This window comes from Drosophila arizonae, chromosome 4 (assembly GCF_054131065.1).
Source record: "Drosophila arizonae isolate 15081-1271.41 chromosome 4, UAZ_ARI_1.0, whole genome shotgun sequence".
NCBI lineage: Eukaryota > Metazoa > Arthropoda > Insecta > Diptera > Drosophilidae > Drosophila > Drosophila arizonae.
In genome coordinates, this window is record NC_142924.1 from 842,404 (window position 1) to 862,115 (window position 19,712).

The 19,712-nt window shown below is 46.6% G+C and overlaps 3 protein-coding genes across 5 annotated transcripts in view; 2 read left to right on the forward strand and 1 right to left on the reverse strand.

Annotated features, from left to right (window-relative positions):
* trh (PAS domain-containing protein trachealess) overlaps positions 1-7,049 on the forward strand; it is a 30,280-nt gene extending 23,231 nt beyond the window's left edge. The window contains exons 5-12 of the mRNA XM_018006651.2: positions 1,933-2,000; positions 2,137-2,446; positions 2,585-2,706; positions 2,988-3,065; positions 4,188-4,381; positions 4,459-4,565; positions 4,626-4,773; positions 4,944-7,049. Of these exons, the coding sequence (XP_017862140.1) occupies positions 1,933-2,000; positions 2,137-2,446; positions 2,585-2,706; positions 2,988-3,065; positions 4,188-4,381; positions 4,459-4,565; positions 4,626-4,773; positions 4,944-6,393 (2,477 nt within the window). The 3' untranslated portion in view covers positions 6,394-7,049. The remainder of the gene's footprint in view (positions 1-1,932; positions 2,001-2,136; positions 2,447-2,584; positions 2,707-2,987; positions 3,066-4,187; positions 4,382-4,458; positions 4,566-4,625; positions 4,774-4,943) is intronic.
* A 1,510-nt stretch (positions 7,050-8,559) lies between these two features.
* Positions 8,560-8,980, reverse strand: LOC108613302 (translation machinery-associated protein 7-like). Its single transcript, XM_018006674.2, has one exon. It carries the CDS (start codon positions 8,816-8,818, stop codon positions 8,645-8,647), a length of 174 nt encoding a protein of 57 aa, XP_017862163.1. The 5' UTR covers positions 8,819-8,980; the 3' UTR covers positions 8,560-8,644.
* A 116-nt stretch (positions 8,981-9,096) lies between these two features.
* On the forward strand, positions 9,097-19,657 carry Ptpmeg (protein tyrosine phosphatase Meg). 3 transcript variants are annotated; one of them, XM_089466403.1, is made up of 10 exons: positions 9,097-9,515; positions 14,494-14,890; positions 15,740-15,847; positions 15,923-16,015; positions 16,077-16,218; positions 16,304-17,168; positions 17,253-17,932; positions 17,992-18,610; positions 18,675-18,852; positions 18,925-19,657. In XM_089466403.1, the coding sequence occupies exons 2-10, from the start codon at positions 14,741-14,743 to the stop codon at positions 19,012-19,014; spliced, it is 2,925 nt and encodes a 974-aa protein (XP_089322529.1). In that variant the 5' UTR covers positions 9,097-9,515; positions 14,494-14,740; the 3' UTR covers positions 19,015-19,657. The 3 variants fall into 3 exon arrangements, with proteins under 3 accessions (XP_089322529.1, XP_089322531.1, XP_089322530.1); XM_089466405.1 differs by having other exon boundaries at positions 14,499-14,890; XM_089466404.1 differs by lacking the exon at positions 9,097-9,515 and adding an exon at positions 10,014-10,163.
* Positions 19,658-19,712: the final 55 nt, after the last annotated feature.

Consider the following 19,712-nt stretch of genomic DNA (forward strand, 5'->3'; position numbering starts at 1 on the left):
CATGCGCAGCCATTTTGCTCTCCCTCTCGCTCTCGCTCTCCCTCTCTCTCACTCTGCCTATTTGATATGTTGATTTGTTTTTACTGCCGTGACTGTGTGTCATAGCTGTCATTGTGGAATTCCAGAAGGCCAAGCCAAGCCGCCGGGCCACTCCGATTGGACAGCGACTGAGCTCATTATAGCCAAAGAGCCCATAAGCAATTATACAAATCTAGGCAGTCGTTAAAGTACTTCGAAAATAGATGACGAACCCTAATGGAGACAAGCCATGCCAGCTTTCACCTGGAAATCAACCTAGATTTATATTATAAATTTTTATTTTATAATTTTATAGTTAGATAAACTTGATTTGGTTCTGGAACGTGAAACAGAAATAAAAAGTACCTACAATTATTTTTATACCTATTCAAGCTGAAAGAGTGCTTTAGTCGATGAACCTCTATATATTTGAAATAATGAAAAAGAAAGTAGTATATCCTAAAAGTCGATCCTAAATATACTGAATATTTCATACAGAACTCTAGGCAGTAAATATAAGCCTGGACTCTCATAGTCATATGCTATGCCAATATATATATAAATAAATATATATATAAATTTATATTTGTATTCAATTGAAATTGTGCTTCATGCTGAAATGTTTTTCCAACTTGTCTGCAATTCTCATTGAATTCTCGCATCATCATTTGATTGCCCACTCGGAGCACTCTTGGCAGAGCCGTTGGTCCATCGAGCCGTCGAGCTGTCGAGTCGAGTGTCATAAATATGTGAGCTCTTGCAATATTTCCTCAGCTGTGGCCCATGCGAAGCATATTTATTTAATTCAATTATAGAATTTTACGATTATGGGCGGTCAAGCCAGCCCATCGACCGACAGACCGACCACAAGCAACCCCCTCAGACCGCTGCCAGGTCATAATTCGCACAAGTGCAAATCGCTTTAGTCCAATGCCAATTCCCTTGCTCCTTGAGCCTGCCCATTCCTCCCTCCCTCTGCTCTTCCCGTCTCCACTCGGCTGCTGTGAATCCCCAGCGATTTCTTGGCCTCGCCTCGAGTTGCCCAGTTGGCAAACAGTTTCCGCTTCCGCTGTCCATATGTGTCTCTCTCTCTTCCTTTCTCTCTCTATCATGTGTGGGTGTTGAGGCCCACCATAACAGCTTTGCCTTTAATGACCTTACCCCGCCCCGCTTTCATAATATTTTTATACATACATACATACATACATACATACATATATATTTCGTTTCGTTCCGTTCCGTTTTTTGTCGGTGGGTCAAATTGAAGTGGTTTTTATTGCCCGCAGCTTGTTGCTCTGCCTTCTGGGCTTTAGTTGCGCATAATAATACAATTGAACTAACGCCCGTCCCCCTTCCCCTCCCTCCCTCTCTATTTTCACTTGTGGCCCCCTTTTGGCCATACATAACGCCCCATTGATTTTGGATTATTTTTTAGCGCCTTGTCTACCTTTTCGACTCGATTTGCAGCCAGCTGCCATTGCCGCCGTTCTCCCCTCTCTTTCAGGCACCTCGCTCATGCCTTTGACGTGACAATAACTGAATGTTGACGTGGCCAGCATAGCATGACGTGGCAATGACCACTGTTGGCCACTTCGATGGGCAAACAACCCAGGCAAAGTGCCATGAATAGGGCTTCCTTCGGTCGGAGTTTGCTTGAATCACTTCAAGTTAGCTTAAAGCGAAACCAGCTTGGGCTTAAGTTGGCTATATTCCTCTATCTTATCTATATCTATCACTTATAAATAAGTATATCTTATCTATAGCTCTATAACTATATACATGCCCTGCAAGTGTATAGGGAATGCAGCTACGTCACTCGCACACCTTGTTTTAGCACCTTTTGAGTGTTGCTTTTGCCTCTAGCCAATTGCTAACCGCTCTGCCACTTGGCATGCGTTTCGTTCTCCATTGCAGGTGCAGCCATACGACGCAGTCCCGCGGTTGATTTGTTCGAGCAACATCAGGGCACCCACATACTACAGGTAAGCGAAAGAGCGAGAGGCAGACAATGAGAAAGAGAGAGAGAAAGATATATATGAGTTGCTATGCGGGCAGCCATCTTTGGCGTTAACTTTATGCAAATTTGGCTAACTGAATTTCGTTTTCTCTCTGCCGCAGTCGCTGGATGGCTTCGCTTTGGCGGTGGCAGCGGATGGACGCTTCCTGTACATATCGGAAACGGTGTCCATCTATTTGGGCCTCTCGCAGGTGGAGATGACGGGCAGCAGCATATTCGACTACATCCACCAGGCGGACCATGCGGAGATCGCCGACCAGCTGGGCCTGAGCCTCACCAGTGGCGGCGCCGGCGGCGGCGGCAGTGTGGGAGCTGGCGGCGGCGGCGGCAGTGGTGCGGCTGGCCTGGCCTCACCCACGTCGGGCGCCTCGGACGACGGCAGCGGCACACACGGTACGAACAATCCAGACGGTGAGTCGAGTCCGAGTTGCTACCAAGAACCTGGGTATCCCGGGCGTCCGGCTAGCCAACTAGCCTAACCAGTTAGAGCCCAACTAACCGCAGCCCAATTGGACCTTAGCTAAACTCCGTTTCATCCTCCTCTTGCAGTTGCCGCCTCCATGACGCAGGCCTCGACGAGCGGCTACAAGGGCTACGATCGCAGCTTCTGCGTGCGGATGAAGTCGACGCTGACCAAGCGCGGATGCCACTTCAAGTCCTCCGGCTACCGGGTAAGCCTCAAGCACTGACTCTCAACTCAAGTCAACTCAACTCAACTCCGAGCCCTGTAGCATAGTGTAGTAGACCTTAGTTTGGTTCTCTTTTGAGTTTGTTTTTGGTTTCGTAGCTTTCTTTCTAACACTTAGCGAATTCGTTTGTCCGGTTCGTGACGTGCTGGGGCAGTAGACTAACCGATCTTTGGTTGAACGTACAATACACACATATATACATACATATATAGAGCTGTCTGTTAGCCATTTTTTACCATCACCATCCCAATGCTTATCTACAGGCGAGCGATGCAACCAGCAATTGCAGCGGTAGCAATACAAATGGTAAAAATGTTAAGAATCCGGCCTCGAACTATTCGGTACGTATCAATTGAAATCAGTACAACAAAATGCAGAGCAACTAAAACAAATTCCTAAACAACCTAAAATTTAATTATTAAAAAAAATCAAATGAAGCAAAATTTAATTTAGTTTATGATTTGACGACGCCTCTCGAGGCGCCATTTATCAATCAGTTTTTCAATTTTCGGCCACATTTCGTTTGAGCAGGCAATGCAAAACTGATTTTAGATTGATCAGCATCGAATATAGCCACTATACTATACTGATATCGGTCATCCCATATATCTATGCTAAATACACTACACACAGTCAAGAGCCAAGAGGAGATAGCCCACAGTCATTCTGATATTGCATTGATCAACAGCGAATATAGCTGCTTTAGTAAACTATATATCATCACATGAATATACATACAAATATACTATATAGGACTATTCATAATAATTCTATCACATCATTTTATATGTAGGTATTGGCAATAAATTTCTAATATATCACATTACTCAACTGTCTGTTCAGGAAATTCCAATATATTTTATATGCTAGTATATACACATAATACAAATATATCTGTTATATATACTAAGCCTTCAACAGTCACATACCCTATATACTATATTATTTACCATATGCTTATAGCAGATGACAGCAATGCAGCACATGGCAATGCGAATTCAATATGCCTTGAACACTTCTACCCATCTACAATATGAACATATATCTATCTTACTGTTTTTATCTGTGGTAGCATACGCAACAATCACCAGCCAACAAACACATTCAGCCAGCACTTATGTATAGCTTTCAGCTTCCTGTCACTCAGTCCAATTCGAAACATCAAGCGAGCAATTCATAACTGTCAGCTTCTTGTCACTAAGTGCAATCAACAACATCATCAATCATCGCATTCAGTCGTCAACTGTATATAATAGCATTCAGCTCTCTGCCACGATAGCCTTCTGAAAGCTCGCTGCTACACTTCACTTTCAAGCAGTTTGCTGAACGTGAGCAGTTCTTCCCCTCTCACTGCTGCTCTCTCTCTATCTGTCTCTCTCTATCATAGCTCTTAAGCAGCTAGTCTTTGACCTATTTTCACTAACTCTTCGATGGTCGGTCTTGGTTTTTTGCTGCTGTTGCAGGTGGTGCTGCTGCTCTGCAAGCTGCGTCCGCAGTACACCTTCTCGCACACGCGCAAGGCGCAGCCTCCGCTGCTGGGCATGGTCGCCCTGGCCATTGCGCTGCCGCCGCCCTCGGTGCACGAGATACGCTTGGAGTGCGACATGTTTGTGACGCGCGTCAACTTTGATCTGCGCGTGGCGCACTGCGAGCCCAGGTGAGTGGGGCTAGTCTACCTGGGCCAATAGCCCTTACTGATATACCTTCTCTTTTTCTCCCTCCTTTCTGCTGCAGAGTATCGGACCTGTTGGACTACACGCCCGAGGATCTGGTCAACAAGAGTCTCTACTGCCTCTGCCATGCCGAGGATGCGAATCGCCTGCGCAAGAGCCACACAGATCGTAAGTTCCTCTGAGCCCGTCCATCGATCGCAGCTCATTGCAATGTGCATTCCCTTTCAGTGATCGAGAAGGGGCAGGTCCTGACTGGCTACTACAGACTGATGAACAAGAACGGCGGCTACACCTGGCTCCAGACCTGCGCCACAGTCGTCTGCAGCACCAAAAATGCCGACGAGCAGAACATCATTTGCGTCAACTACGTTATAAGGTGGGTGAATCCTGAGTATAAGTGGGAATAGGATAAGGAGTTGAGTCCAGGGAAATTCCCAAGATGTCTTAGAGATACTTAAGGGAGCCCCGGACCTCCCTAATAAATGGTACAAATAGGGTATATCACAACCGACTAACCCGCTCGTCACTTCTCCTTTGTCCCCTCAGCAATCGTGAGAATGAGAATCTGATCTTGGACTGCTGCCAGCTGGAGCCGAGTGTGGACAGCATCAAGCACGAGGAGGGGCTGGGCAACGACAAGAGCAGCGGCTCGCCTGGCGGCGATGCCTCGGGCGAGGGCAATGCCCACTTGAGTGGCGACATGAAGCTGGGGCTCGGCTCGCCCAAGACCGACGCAGAGGGCCACACGCAGCGGGGCAGGGGGCGGAATGCGGCGCATGGCAGCAACCTGAACAGCAGCCTGGCGCTGATCAAGGACTCGCCCACGCCGCTGGGCGTCGAGGTGGACGGCGTGCTGCCTGTGACGATGTCTGCCACGCCCACGCCCACACCGACGCCCACCGGCAGCGCGCCGAGCAGCAAGCGCAAGCGCAAGAGCAAAGCGGCGCAGCAGGCGGAGGAGCAGCAAGCGGATCAGCAACAGGTGGGCCAGGTGGGTCAGCTGCAGGCAGAGCAGCAGCAGCAGCAACCGCTGAGCAAGCTGCCCGCCCTGGAGCAGCAGCGAGAGCCGCGCAGCCGCCTGCCCTCCATGGTGGAGGACGTGCAGCCAGCTGCCTCGGCCGACTCGGCTGTCAAGGACCTGGAGCACGCCATGTCGAAGCACCTGCCCTCGCCCAGCAACAACAACAACAACAACCAGCCCAGCACAGACTTCAGCACGGACGCGCTGATCAAGCAGCAGCAGCAGCAGCAGGCGCAGCAGCAGCTCCACGCCGGAGATGCCAACGAGAAGAGCAGCACGATCCAGTGGATCGGCACGCCCTACCAGCAGCCCGCCCCGATGCCGGCCACGGCGCTGCTGCGCCAGCTGTACGCGAATCGCGAGAGCGTGATACGCGCCACAGCCAGGCAGACGCCCACTGGAGTGGGCGTGCCCGGCGTGTTCTACGGCGAGCAGCAGGGCGGGCCGCTGCCCACGCCGCCGGGCAGCGAGTCCTCCTATGAGAACCAGTATCTGCAGCTGCACTCGGCGGCGGCAGCTGCCTCCGTGCCGCATCCTGTGGGCCAGAAGAGCGGCAACTCGGCAGACGCATTCACCAACCTGGTGTCGACCTACGGCGGCTACCACAGCTCCATTGACTACCACAACGCCATGACGCCGCCCAGCTCCGTGTCGCCGCGCGACTCCAACAACTCGGCCAAGCTGCCCTCGGCGGCCGCGCCGCCCGGCCTCCTGGTGGGCTCCAATGCCGGCTACGACTACGCCGACCCCTTGCGCGGCCAATACGCCACGCCCGTGGACGGCTCGGCGGGCGCCACGTTGCCCCTGAAGCCGCAGGCCTACACGGCGGGCATGCACCCGCACGCCACGACCACGACGGAGGGCGGCGTCACCTACAGCAACCTGGACCAGCCGCAATACTTCGCGCCCCACTCGAGCTTCCACCTGTACCACAAGGGCAGCCCGGCGAGTGCCTGGTACTCCACGCCCTCCTAGGCGAGGCGCGACTGCCAGCAGCAGCAGCAGCAGCAGCAGGAGGAGGAGGAGCTGCAGCAGCACCAGCAGCAGGCACAGCGCTGGGACTTTGTTGGCGCCCTAGGCAAGGTGGCGCGAATGTTCTTCAATGCGCGCAAGGGCAACCACAACTGAGCCACTGCACCACTCGCACCACCAAGTGCCAGCAGCTGCTGCGAGGAACAGAGAAGGCGTGAAAAGTTTGCAAGCAAATTGTAAGCCAAGCTTCAAGCTGTAAATAAAAAGAAAACATTTCAAAAATTAAAAAAATAATAATAATAATAATCTTGAAAAGGAATGCTTAAGCAAATTTTATAAAATAATGTTTTGAATAATCTTTTATTCAACAGTTTTAAATTAAATTAAAATATGAAGCAATATTTTATACCTTTTGCTTAGGCATTTCTAAATTTAAAATAAATAAAAATAAATATTATTTGAATGTCTAAGCAATATTTAATAATATTTAATAATTAAAATATTTAAACAACAAATTGTACATAAAACCTTAAAGAATTAAAAATAATTACTAAAAACTAAATACAAATCTAAAGAAATTGTATTTTATTAAATATTTGAGTCAGATGCTTAAGCAATGCAGGCAAATATTTAATAAAAAAAATAAATTATAAAAAAAATGATAATTTAAAATAGTATATATGATTGAACACTGAAATTTGTTTAGCAATTTTTTAATTAAATATTTTGGCAAATGTTAAAACATTCAATGTTGTTAAATAATGTGTAAGCTTGTATATTAATTACAAAATAAATATATTAATTAAGTTTAAATTAAACACAACAAACAACTCACACGAGAAAACCCATTGAAATTCCATAAAAAATACTCGGCATATATGCAATTAATTAAATTTAAATTTAACACATAAACTTATATATTAATTACGAAATAAAACTCTTGCATAAGACTTGGATAGTGTGCCAGCAACAACAACTACAACAACAACAATATATATATTTAAAAATAAACACAATATTAATCTAAAAATTAAATCAAAATGCTTATTCAACTAATGGTAATTGTTATTAATTATTTAAATTAAATTGTACATTTTCACCAGCTCGAATATCACATAAAACTCAATTTATATAAATATTAATATTAATATTAATAATAAAAAATAATAATATTAAAATTAATACTTCACATTTTTACAACATATCAAATGCTTCCTCTTCTAGATTACGATTATAATTATAATTAAAAAAAACACACACACATTTTTGAAATATTTCCTTCAGTTTTCTGAATTGATTTAGTTTAAAAATAATAAATAATAAATACCTCTAAGAGTTCTGCTTAAGTTTTATTTGTGTTATGTTTTTTGCCTACACTTAAAAAAATACAAAATATCTATATATTTGTATAATACTTAAAGCGAAACTATACAATTTTTAGCTTTTAAAAAATGTAATTTAAATTTTGTATAAAAACAATTCAAATACGTTTTCCATAAAAGGCTTAAATATTAAATATGATGATAAACACACGAGCTTGATTATTTCTTGTATAATGAGTTGAGTGTTCTTGGATATCTACATTTGAGATCCATAAGATCTTTCTCAATATATCTCTCTCTTTCGCCTCTTTCAGAAGTCTCTTTTGCTCATTTACAGCTCCACTTCAATAAGCGAAACACTCGCTATTTCTGTCTCTGTCCCTCTTACTCTGCTTCTATCTTTCTCCCCCTCCCTCTCTCGCTCTCTCTCTCTCTCTCTATCTCTCACTCTCTCTCTCGCTTTCACTCTCCCCCTAATAGTCTCTTTTTTATCTCTAGTTGCAACTATCGGAGCGTCTCTTCTTCCAGCCTCTCCCGTAGTGTAAGGCTTCATCAACTACAAATCGCTTTAGCGTTTGATTAATACAATAAATTGACACACACATGTCCCACTCTGACATGAGGACATCGGGACAGCAGGACATCAGCACGACAGACAGTTCGCAATGTCCATTAGCTCACTCGATTAACATAAAAAACGCATCAAATGCGTATTTGCCGCATTTGTTGCGCTCGCCAATGCCCGTGTCCAGCAAAGGTTTTTTGTGTGGCCTTTGGGCTGTCACATTTTTGTGATGGTTTTTTAAGCGAGCAACCCCGACCTCAGCACAGTAATAGAAGCAATTAATCATCATTCAACTGGGCAAAACGTAAGCCAACTCAATTTTATTGCAGAACAGGACATCGAATATCCTGCGTGTGGATGATATATGCTATTTAGATGCCTTCTTGCCGCCCTTCTGGGCTGCCTTTTGTTTGGCTGCATCGAGAGCCTTCTGCTGCTCCTTTTGCTTCTGCTTGTAGGCCAAGTCCTGTTCGTCCATCTCTTTGGCCTCCTTTTTGGGGGCTTTTAAGGGCTTCTTCTTGCCCCCTTCACGACTGGCCATCGCTTAACAGCTACTATTTCAATTTCAATTAATTTTAAAATTATGTTTAATTTCTCTTCTTCTATTTCTGCCAACATAAAGTAATGTTTGCTTTGTTATATAAAATTTGAAAATCAAATCACGCGCGTATATTCCATATCAGTCAGCTTCGGTCAGTGAGCAAGCAATCAGTAACTATTTAGAGTTTCTCTCCGATATACACACACAAACATCGTGATGGCTGTCGTAATATTTTAACAACATCGATACATCGATACGTTGTTCGCCCGCATTTAACATCACTAGTTCGTCGCTGCTCGCCTTGGTTTGTTCGGTTTCGGAAAGAAAATTCAATTCTATTTTATTTTGTTAATTTTGTTCATTATTGAAAGCACAACTGCTTGCGGTTTCGTTACGTGTTCCATATGTAAACCCTAGCTCGCATAGTCAAACAAGCACAGTACCATAACTTTATTTTCGTTTTGCGGCTTCGTTGTGCCGTTCCATTTTTTCCTGCTTTGTTTTCCTTTCGACTCGCAGCCCGTGTGCGTGAGCGACCGATCAATGTGTATGTGCGTGTGTGCATGTGCGTCAATATTTGTGTAAAGTTTCGAAGGAGCCTTACAAATAAATGTGTTCTTCATATTTGCTGAATTTGTTGCTATGTAAAAAGAGTACACACCATCATACGCCGTACCTAAGTGCTACGAGTAAAAAGGTGAGCTGCAGTTCCTGCCCAAAGCGGCTCATTTAACTCTTTTTCTTGTTTTGCTACCTATGTGTTCGTGTGTGTGTGTGTGTGTGTGAGTGCGCTTATCTGCAGCCGCAGGCAGAATCAACGCGGCACAGCGCTCTGCTTGCCTTTCATTATTATGATTTTACTCTCTTCGCGATGTTCACTCTCACTCACACACACGCATGCACAGCTCAAGATGCCGCCTACTCAACGAAGCGCAGTGTCGCAGTGTCTGTCTGATTTGCTTGAAAATCACAGTTTTGAAAAGAGCGACAGAGAGCGTCAGAGGGAGAGAATGTACTTGCACTCACACACACTCACACTACTGCATTCTACATTAATTCCAGAAATGAATGCATGCAGTCTGTATTTCTGTGTATTTGGGTGTGTGTGTGTAATTAATCATGGTATTGTGTTTACAAATCGTTTAATTAATTGAACTAGTTTGTTCTTTTTCTTGTAGCCACAGCTCTCACTCTCTGCTCTGCCTCTTCCACTCTCACGCTCTGACTCTTGCAGCGCATTAGGCTCAGCACAGTTTCGCCGCAAATGGGATTAGTTGACTTTAAGCCGTCGCGGGCATTAGCAAACTGTTTAGTCGACAAATTTCGTTTATTTTTTCGTTTAACGGTAAAAGCAAAAAGTGTAAAACAATCATTAAGAATATAAGAAGAAGCGAAGCGTAAACAACCAGACAGCTCTTCATCTGTGCCTGTGTGTGTGTGTGTGCTCTCTGCTTGACTGTGTGTCAGCGTGTGTGTGTGTGCGTGTGCAGCCCGGGGGCTGGTTGGCTCTGGGGGCTACCGTTGCATGAACACACAAAAATAGCATAAGAGCATCTCGTTGTCGGGGTGCGTGTGCCGTGCCGTGCCGTTCGTTTGGTCGTTCGTCAGAAGCAATAAAAATTAAAAAGCAAACAGCGATAAGCATTGCCCCTGCCCTGCCCCGCCCCCTTTTGCTGTAGCCCTGCGCACACATGGCAACCCTGACGCATAACGGTAAAGCGCATAAAACCAAACAAATGCAAATGGACAGACAGCAGCTGCAAGCAGCAACATTATTGATGCCTCTCTGGCACGGCAAATTCAATTGAGTCCATCCCCCCTCTCCTTCTCCTTCTCCTCTCACTCTCTCTTATCAGCTGCCCGCACGTGGGGTTGCTCAACAGACGAAGCTTTCGAAGCTGTCCACCTTCGACCGCGTTGACTTTGATAAAGATTCCCAGGCAGTCGAAAATATTAAATATTTAGATTTTGCTTTTTGATGGAAGCGTTACATAGTTAGTGACATAATGAAAATACCTTTCGCCGACTCTTTGAGTGATGTGTCCTAATTGAAATTGAGTGACAGGCAGGCCCAGCCCCAGCCCCAGCCCTAGGCCCCCTTTCTCATTTTCACCTCTCCGCTTGTGTGTTTTACCGCTTCAAATTACGTTGCTAGCAGGTTCAACGGCTGCGTCTCCCATTACGCACAGGGCAGACCGCACAGTGTGCGGCTTTCGGTTCCGTTTCTAGTTCCAGTTCCAGTTCCAGTACCAGCTCTGTCCAAGTCTCCGTCCGCCGTGTGACCTCTCTGACTATTTCTGCCCCGTTTCCATTGGCCAATCGGCTTGACTCATCTGCAGTCGCACTTTATCTGCAGATCTACGTGACTTGAGCAGCTCAGCTGACATCGAAGCTCAGTTTAAAGCGCTGTCCAATACTTAACCGGTTCAACGTTCTTCCTCTCCCTCCCTCCCTCTCTTACTCTCTCACTCGCACGCTCGCTTTACTATCCACTTCCCAGCATCAGGCAAGCAAATTGGATTTGCTTACGTTGCCATTTCCTCCGTTTGCTCAGCGGGTCACGCGAACAAAGCCAAAGCAGAAGTCGCACAGTGGCTCGCGGGCTGCCAAACGAGTCACTTTCGATGTCAAATAGTCGTAATTGCAATAGCACTGAGAAATTAGTCATATATGTGACTAAGCTCGGCTCTGAGAGCAGCTGCTGCTATTTACTGCCGCAGCAAATTGCCTTTGTCCCACTGTGCGCGAACAACGGAAGCTGCTAGCAGCAGCATTTGCCAAACTGCTCAAACGAAAGCAACTTGAATCTGCATTAAAATACGTGCACACACACACTCACACACACATTTGAATACCTAACATAATAAACATAAACTTTGCAATTCGAGCGAGAGAAAAGTGGGAGAAGCTTTGCCCAAAAACTCGGTCAACGAACCAAAAATTTGTATTTGTTTCCCTCTCATTATTATTGTGTTGTCAGGCGAATAAATTTGATATACATATCCATACACATACATGTGTGTGGGTGTGTGTGTGTGTGAGGAAGTGTTTGTGCTTTTGTTTATGCACTTTAAACAATACAACTGTTTAGCCAGAAATATTCCTGTTAATGTTGCTCGTGTGCCATCTTTGTTGTTATTACTGTTGTTGTTGTTGTTGCTGTTGTTCATTTCATTTCATTTTCAATTAATGGCAACAGCCGAGAATAATAATAAAGAAATACGTAATTCAAACAAACAATGTGATCACCTGAATACCCCTACTCCAGCCCACCCCCCTCCGCCAGCATACCCATTTGCCATACAGAGCGAGGGTAACTACGAAAAGCCGTCATAGCCACAACGAGAATCGAGTCGAGTTGAATCGAGTCGAGTCGAATAGCGTCTATAAGGCTTCCCGTTCATATATGGCCCGTTGGCCGATGTCGTTTTGTCGCCAATTCCCTGAAATGGGGCGATGGTGGGGCCTTGTGGGCGTCACCAGCGCAAATGACGCAATCTCGTTTCTGCTTTCTTTACATACCCTGTAATTCGTAAAAGGGCAGCGCAGCCGGCAATGGAGCGAAGTGGAAGTGATTTATGTAGATTCAGAGTTTTTGATTGCTGATCGATTATCGATGGGGACATCTCCTGATTTAATTCGATCAACAGTCTCTTGGTGAGAGCAGCTTTAAGGCTTTCTTTTTAATGTGTCTAGAATTGATTACCAAGACAAATAGCTAATAACATAACAAATTGAAGCACTGCACACAGGGTATCTAGGAGTCGCACACTCCACGTCTTCAACCTGTTGCACGCAATCTAAAAAATAAAAAAAAATTATCGACCCATTACCAAACGGTTGAACGGGCTGCGCCTTGTGTGCCTAACAAATTTGCATTCATTTGCTGATAACGAAACGGAATTAAGAGTAAACCCCAACCCCCAGCCGCCGCCCCCTGGCTGCCCGCCCTCCTCTTGCACCTGCCTAATCAGCTTAACCTACTGAGCTAGCCATGTGGAAGGCATTAATTGGCTTCATGTTGGTAGCCTAAATAGCTTGCATAATGGGCTAATGGCACAGCTCGATAGCTGGATATAAAACAGATCTAGTTAATTGTTGACCGAGGTCAGAGAACAGATGGTAGAACGCTTTATAAGAAGAAGCTATCATGTCCAGGTCTTAGGCTGTAATCTGAGCCAGTTCTGCTATAGTAATTCAATACAACATTTATTTCAATATAAGTGCATATAAAATATAAAATTAAATGCAGAGACTTTTTTATAATGTTAGCTTAGGGTATTTAAAAGTCGTGCAGCTGAAGCTTTGGTTCACACTCCCTTTTTGCCGCTTTGCATATTGCCATTGTTTACTTTGTGAGGTGTACTACTCAGGTGTGTGCGTGTGCGTGTGTGTGCGTGTGTGTGTGTGTGCGGGTGTAAGAGGGAAACACTTGAGCACTTCAGCTGACAAGCAGTTTGGCCCAGAGGTCTTTTTACTGTGCCTAAGACAGCAATCGGCGCATATTTTCACGCGCTGACAAGCAACGCACACACACACACGCATACACACACACGCACAGCGTAGACAAAGTCGTTGACAAGTGTAGCGAATGACTAATATCGTCTTTGTCTACGTCTTCGGACTTCCTTTCGACTTGGTCGCAATTGATTCAATAGAATATATGTTATAGGCATGTGAGTGTGTGTGTGTGTGTGGGAGTGCATTTGTGTGGGTGTGTGTGCATGTGTAGCTGTTCTGTTTATCTTTCCTTTTGATTGATGCACCTTGTAATTGGCTTATGAGCTTTTCCCCATGATATATGAACTAGTTGTAAATACATGCATACATATATCGAACTGATTTTGCCTTTCCATTTGCTTCTCTCTGGCCCACATCTCTCTGGCCACAGCCTTAGTATGAATGCTAATTTAAGTAGAAACTAATTTCGGAACGAGTCAGAGTTCAAAATTGATTGGGAATTTCTTATCGGCTGTGGGGCTTTCACTTGTATATTTATTGTGCTAGTACTAAATACCCAAACCCACCACATACCCACACACTCACACACACACACATAGAGGCAGACTTCGATTGCTATTTAAGTATTATGCCATTAGTTATAAAAGCAAATACAAATACAAGTATTTTGTACATGTGACAGATAAAAATATTTATGTGCTCTCTCCCTCTCTATATCATTATCTCTCTCACTCTGCCGTTCTCTGCCTTTCTGTGTGTGTTCTATATTAATACACAATTTCCGGCTGGCAGGCCCAGCCAAAAGAAAGAAAGCAATAAAAACTGGGCGAAAAAGTCAAGTGCGAACGTAATTGAAAATGTTTCCATATTACGCAGAGAGCCAAATAAATGCGTCTCTTTTAATTAGTGTTCAATATAAGGGAACGTGAAATGTGTTAACATATGTTAATAGCACTGTTAACTGTTTTATTTGGGCAAAGAAGTTAACAGTGTTATGAAGATAGCTCTACTATTTCCTAAAGATTACAGACTGCAATGTTAACATGTTAATATATATAACATAGCATTTATCTGTTAAGTTAACAAAGCGACAAGCACTTGTTGTTTACTCTATTAAATACGAATTGTTGGATCTTGTTTCTTATAATTATTATAGCTCGGTTATGTCAAGCCCTTATCAAATCGAATAATCCAATCAATCTCTCTCTTTGCAGCACAGTTGAGGAGGAGAAAGAAGTATTAGCTCGAACATCCATCCAAAGTCTTAGCCATAACGTGAACGACACGTCCAAACAAAGGTCGAAAGTCTTGCCATTATTTATTGAATAAACAAACTGCCAGCCACAAGAGGAGCCTTCAGCAGTTGCTACAGCAGCCACGCCTACACTCCCTCTCACGCCCACACACGCACACGCAGGGAGTAACGTTTAGCCTTGATTAGAAGCAGAATGGAGCGGGGCCATGTTTGAACGCTTCCGCTTGAGCAACCTGAGCAAGAGCTATCGACAACGCGGCGCATCCTCAGACCTGGCGCGCGACAAGAAGCAACAGCGGCAGCAATGCGTCACCGTCCTGTTCCTAGATGACATCACGCACACCTTTCGGATCGACGTGAGTACGCGGACAGCGAAGGCTCGAGCACGCCCACTTGCCCCCTGGACGCGCTCTGCATTCGGATTGCCTTTTAGTTCTAGCTCGAGCAGAACAAAGCGCAGCCGGTTCGCCTTAGCGAGCTTTCACTGTGCGCCTGTAGCCTCAACACCCACTTGAGCTCCCTCGCGCACTTCACGAGCTGCTCCCCAGCAGTTCGCATAATAACTGTAAATTGCGAATTGTGTAAAGAAATCAACGAACTCTTGGGCATAGAAAGTCGACTTTTATATATTAGCCATTGTTTTCTTAAATACTACCCCTGCCCCACCTCCTGCCTTTTCTCTTTCCATGTGCACTTGAAAATCGAATATGAAAAGTGCTTCGCATCTTTACTCGAAACTCGCTTTCATTTTGGGGGGAGAGACGAAAGACAGACAGTCGGATAGACAGACACGCACTTGTCGAAGAGGCATTCGCATTGTTTTCTTAATTACGAAAACACTCGAAACTGGAAAATGAAGCTAAAGTCGTCGTGCCTAACTTAAGATCTGTTTGTTCCGAATCACAGTCAAATTAACGTCAGCTTACAGTTAGCCATTTCGAGTCAACTAAACTGGGCAAACGGTGAAATTTATGCGTGTGGAACGATGCGAAGCGATATATACATATGTATATATTTATATATATGATTATTATTGAAGCTTTTCAATGCAATGAAAGGTTTCCTTTTATACCCACTGAACTGTCATAAGTCTCCATTTTCGAGACAAGTCAATTACTCCATATGAGAACCTAATGTTTAAGCTCTCCATGTTTTATATGTTTACTTATCACTTCTCTAATTAACTTATGATTTTAAACCTTCAGAAACGTGCGAAAGGCTCTGAGCTGCTGGATCAGGTCTTTCACTATCTCGAGCTATCCGAAAGGGATTACTTTGGTCTATTGTTTCCACAGAAGCCCGGCGACGTTGTGGTAAGTGGGAAACTCGATTGGTCAATCCAGTCCGCCAGTCAGTCAGTCAGTCAATCAATCAATTTCATTTTGCAGAGATGGGTCGACGCGCAGAAGCAGTTCAAGAAGCAATGCAGCAGCCTCTCGCTCGACAACGATGCCGTTCCATTATTAGAGTTTAGAGTTAAGGTGAGCCAATCTATATAGGGTGAAAGGGCCTTCAACTGATATGGTGTCTGCTTGTCGACAGTTCTTTGTAAGCGATCCCAGTCGGCTGCAGGAGGAGTTCACACGCTACCAGTTCTATCTGCAGATCAAGCGAAACATTCTGCTGGGCCAATTGCCGTGCTCCAGCAACACCCAGTGCCTGCTTGCCAGCTACACGGTGCAGTGTGAGTAACTCGCATCCATAGTCTGTCTATGGCCACGACTAATCTGCGACTGTGTTTGGGTTTGGGTTTGGGTTTGGGTCCACAGCTGAGCTGGGCGACTTCAATGCCGTGGAGCATCAGACGGGCTACCTGAGCGGACTGCAGCTGCTGGCGGAGCAAACGCCGGAGGCGGAGCGGAAGATCTGTGAGCTGCATAAGCTGCATCGCGGCCAGCTGCCGGCTGATGCCGAGTACAATTATCTGGAGCACAGCAAGCGCCTGGAGCTCTATGGCATCGACTTGCATAAGGCCACCGACTCCAATGGCAAGGAGCTGCAGCTGGGCGTGTCGGCCATCGGGCTGCTCGTCTTCCAGCACGGGCTGCGCATCAACACCTTCTCGTGGAGCAAGATGGTGAAGGTGTCGTTCAAGCGCAAGGATTTCTTCATACAGCTGCGCCGCGAGCCCAGCGAGAGCTACGACACGCTGCTCGGCTTCGGCATGAGCAGTCACAAGCACGCGAAGGCCTTGTGGAAGTCCTGCGTGGAGCACCACAGCTTCTTCCGGCTGAAGCGGCCGCATCGACTGTCGCGCTTCCTCAACATCAGCCTGGGCAGCAAGTTCTACTACTCGGGCCGCACCGAACTCCAGGCCGTGCAGGAGTCCAAGCAGCGCGGCCGCATCCACAAGGTCTTTGTCCGCTCGCCCAGCAAGCGTCTCCTGGCTGGCAATGCGCTGGCTGCCACCTGCGGCGGCAGCTCGGCCGACGGCACGCCGCAGCTGCTGCACAACGGCACCGCCAGCGGCTCCGACAGCGCCGCCTCGCACAACGGCAAACCGTCCGCATCCACCATACTGACCATCACGAAAACGAGCCGTCCACATGACACGTCCAAGGTTACGTCCAAGCAGGCCGACGCAATGCCGCGCAAGGCCTGGGAGCAGCACAGCGACGAATACGACATACAGCTGTGAGTCTAGCTGAGAGTGCCGAGCATAGCTAGAGCCAATCAGAGATTGATCTAAATGTGTTTGTTTGTTTGTTTGCTTTGCAGCGATGTTGGCTTCATAGAGCAGTGCACGAGGCGCTTCGAGTCGGGCACGCCCTCGCCCATGCCGCCCGCCTACAGCTCGAGGCAGCACAGTCCCGTACTTCTGCCCACGACCATAGCGGATGCAGTGGGTCAGCCGGACAGTGGCAGCGATCTGATCACCATGCGCTTGCTGGCCGACGAGCAGGGCCGCTACGGCTTCAATGTGAAGGGCGGCGTGGACCTTAGTCTGCCCGTGCAGGTGTCCAAGGTGGTGCCGCACACGCCCGCCGATCGCTGCACGCCGCGCGTCTGCGAGGGCGACGAGGTGATCATGATCAACGGCCGGGAAGTGCACGGGCTGCGCCACGAGCAGGTGGTGGCCATGATACGGGAGTGCAGGCATCAGTCGAGCGGCGAGCTGCTGCTGACGGTGCGACCGAAGCGCTCGGCTCCACTGCTGCTCGAGGAGGAGCCGCTCTACCAGTATGTGCCCGAGTCGGATGAGATCGGCTCGCACTCCAATCTGCTGGATGGCGACGCGCTCTTCACCCAGAGCCTGCTGCTGCTCAGCGATGGGCTTGCGTCGGGCGCTCTGCTTGCTCAATACGAACTGATGTACCGCAAGAATCCCGACCTGGCCATCACGGAGGCGCGGAAGCCGGCGAATGCGGCCAAGAATCGCTATCGGGATATATCGCCCTGTAAGTTCTAAACCAAGTCCATAAGGGATCCTCGACTCACCCAAGTCTCTCCCGTTTAGATGACTGCACGCGCGTCTCTCTGGTCAACTCGCTGACTGGCGACTACATCAATGCCAACTATGTGAATATGGAAATCCCGGGGGGTGGGGTGAATCGCTACATAGCGACGCAAGGCCCGCTGGCCAGCACGACCACGGACTTCTGGCGCATGGTGCAGCAGGAGAGCAGCCACCTCCTGGTCATGCTCACCACCGTAATGGAGGCGGGTCGCCAGAAATGCCATCAATATTGGCCCGTTACGGGCGAAGAGCTGCAGCTGGGCGACGGCTTCTCGGTGCGCTGTCTGAGCGAGAAGCCGGACGAGACGGGCAGCTTTGTCTTCCGTGAGTTTGTGCTGCGGGATAAGCACGAGCAGCGGCACATTCATCACATGCAGTATCTTGCCTGGCCGGATCACTGCGTGCCCTCCGACCCCAACCTGTTTCTCGAGTTCACGGAGCGTGTGCGCGCTGCACGCAACCGCACGCTGCTCCAGGAGATTGAGGAGAGCCTGAAGCAGGTGCGTCTGCTCGACGCGGACGCTGACGAGAATGGGGGACTGATGAGCGAGCGCAAGTGCGCAGCGAGCAATGGAGCAACGCCCGAGGACGAGACACCCGTATCAACCAGCGTGCACCAGTGAGTCCCAGATCTAGATCTAGCCTAGCTAGAGCAAAAATTAATTCGGTTTCTCCCCTCGCAGATGCATTAGCGCCGCTAATCCGCCCGTGATTGTGCACTGCTCGGCAGGCATTGGACGCACTGGTGTGCTCATACTAATGGACACGGCCCTGGCGCTGATGGAGGCGCGCGAGCCTGTCTATCCGCTGGACATAGTGCGCACCATGCGCGATCAGCGCGCCTGCATGGTACAGAATGTGGTATGTCTATCGAGTCAATCCCATCACATGCAGCTAATCTACAGCTCTCTCTCTCCTCCACATCCCCTCCAGAGTCAATATCGCTTTGTTTGTGAATGCATTTGTGCTGCCTACATGAAGATCTCGCGCAGCAGCGCGGCCATCAACGACGAAGACGACTAAGGAAACTGCTCCACAACTTATACTAGCGGACAATCTGAATACCAATTCTTCCCCCCTATATATATCCCGTCTTGCATGGCGCTAAGGATTCTTCTCAATCTATATATATATACTTATCAATCAATCTTATTGTTAGTAAACCCGTAGGCATGCATACATACACCCGCATAAGTATCTATGCTATATATCATTACGTTAATTCTTATCATTATTATTGTCTATATATTTATAAAGTGCGTGTATGTATGTATGTATGTATAATCAGCTCTGTATATCGTACATCTAATATGTCCATCTATATATACTACATGGGCAATAATCCACGCAAGTGCTACTGAAACAACTCGTATGAAAAACAATTCTAAATTTTTACAAAACACAAAGCGAGAACAAAACTACCTAATTCACGTATACAAAAGAGAAGCGAAGTAAATGAATTGCATATTTATTTATACAGAGAATCACAGAGAAGAATATAAACAATCTATATATATATATATAAATATGTGAAAACAACAGCAACAACAAAAACAAATGAGAAGTAAAAACTGTTAGTATTTTAGCACCAAATTTAATTCATATACATATATGTATTTATGCTGAAAATCAGACCTAAATAAATATTACGATTAAACACCTGGAAGAGTTGGAAATACTTATGTTAAGACATGCACTTGCTAGTTACAAATGTAAAACTT

Excerpts from the sequence above, each read along its gene's own strand:
- LOC108613302 (XM_018006674.2), bottom strand. The coding sequence starts at position 8,818 with ATGGCCAGTCGTGAAGGGGGCAAGAAGAAGCCCTTAAAAGCCCCCAAA.
- Ptpmeg (XM_089466403.1), top strand. The coding sequence starts at position 14,741 with ATGTTTGAACGCTTCCGCTTGAGCAACCTGAGCAAGAGCTATCGACAA. Across the intron at positions 17,169-17,252 it reads GACGAATACGACATACAGCT|CGATGTTGGCTTCATAGAGC; the intron begins GTGAGTCTAGCT and ends TTTGCTTTGCAG. Across the intron at positions 17,933-17,991 it reads CTATCGGGATATATCGCCCT|ATGACTGCACGCGCGTCTCT; the intron begins GTAAGTTCTAAA and ends TCTCCCGTTTAG.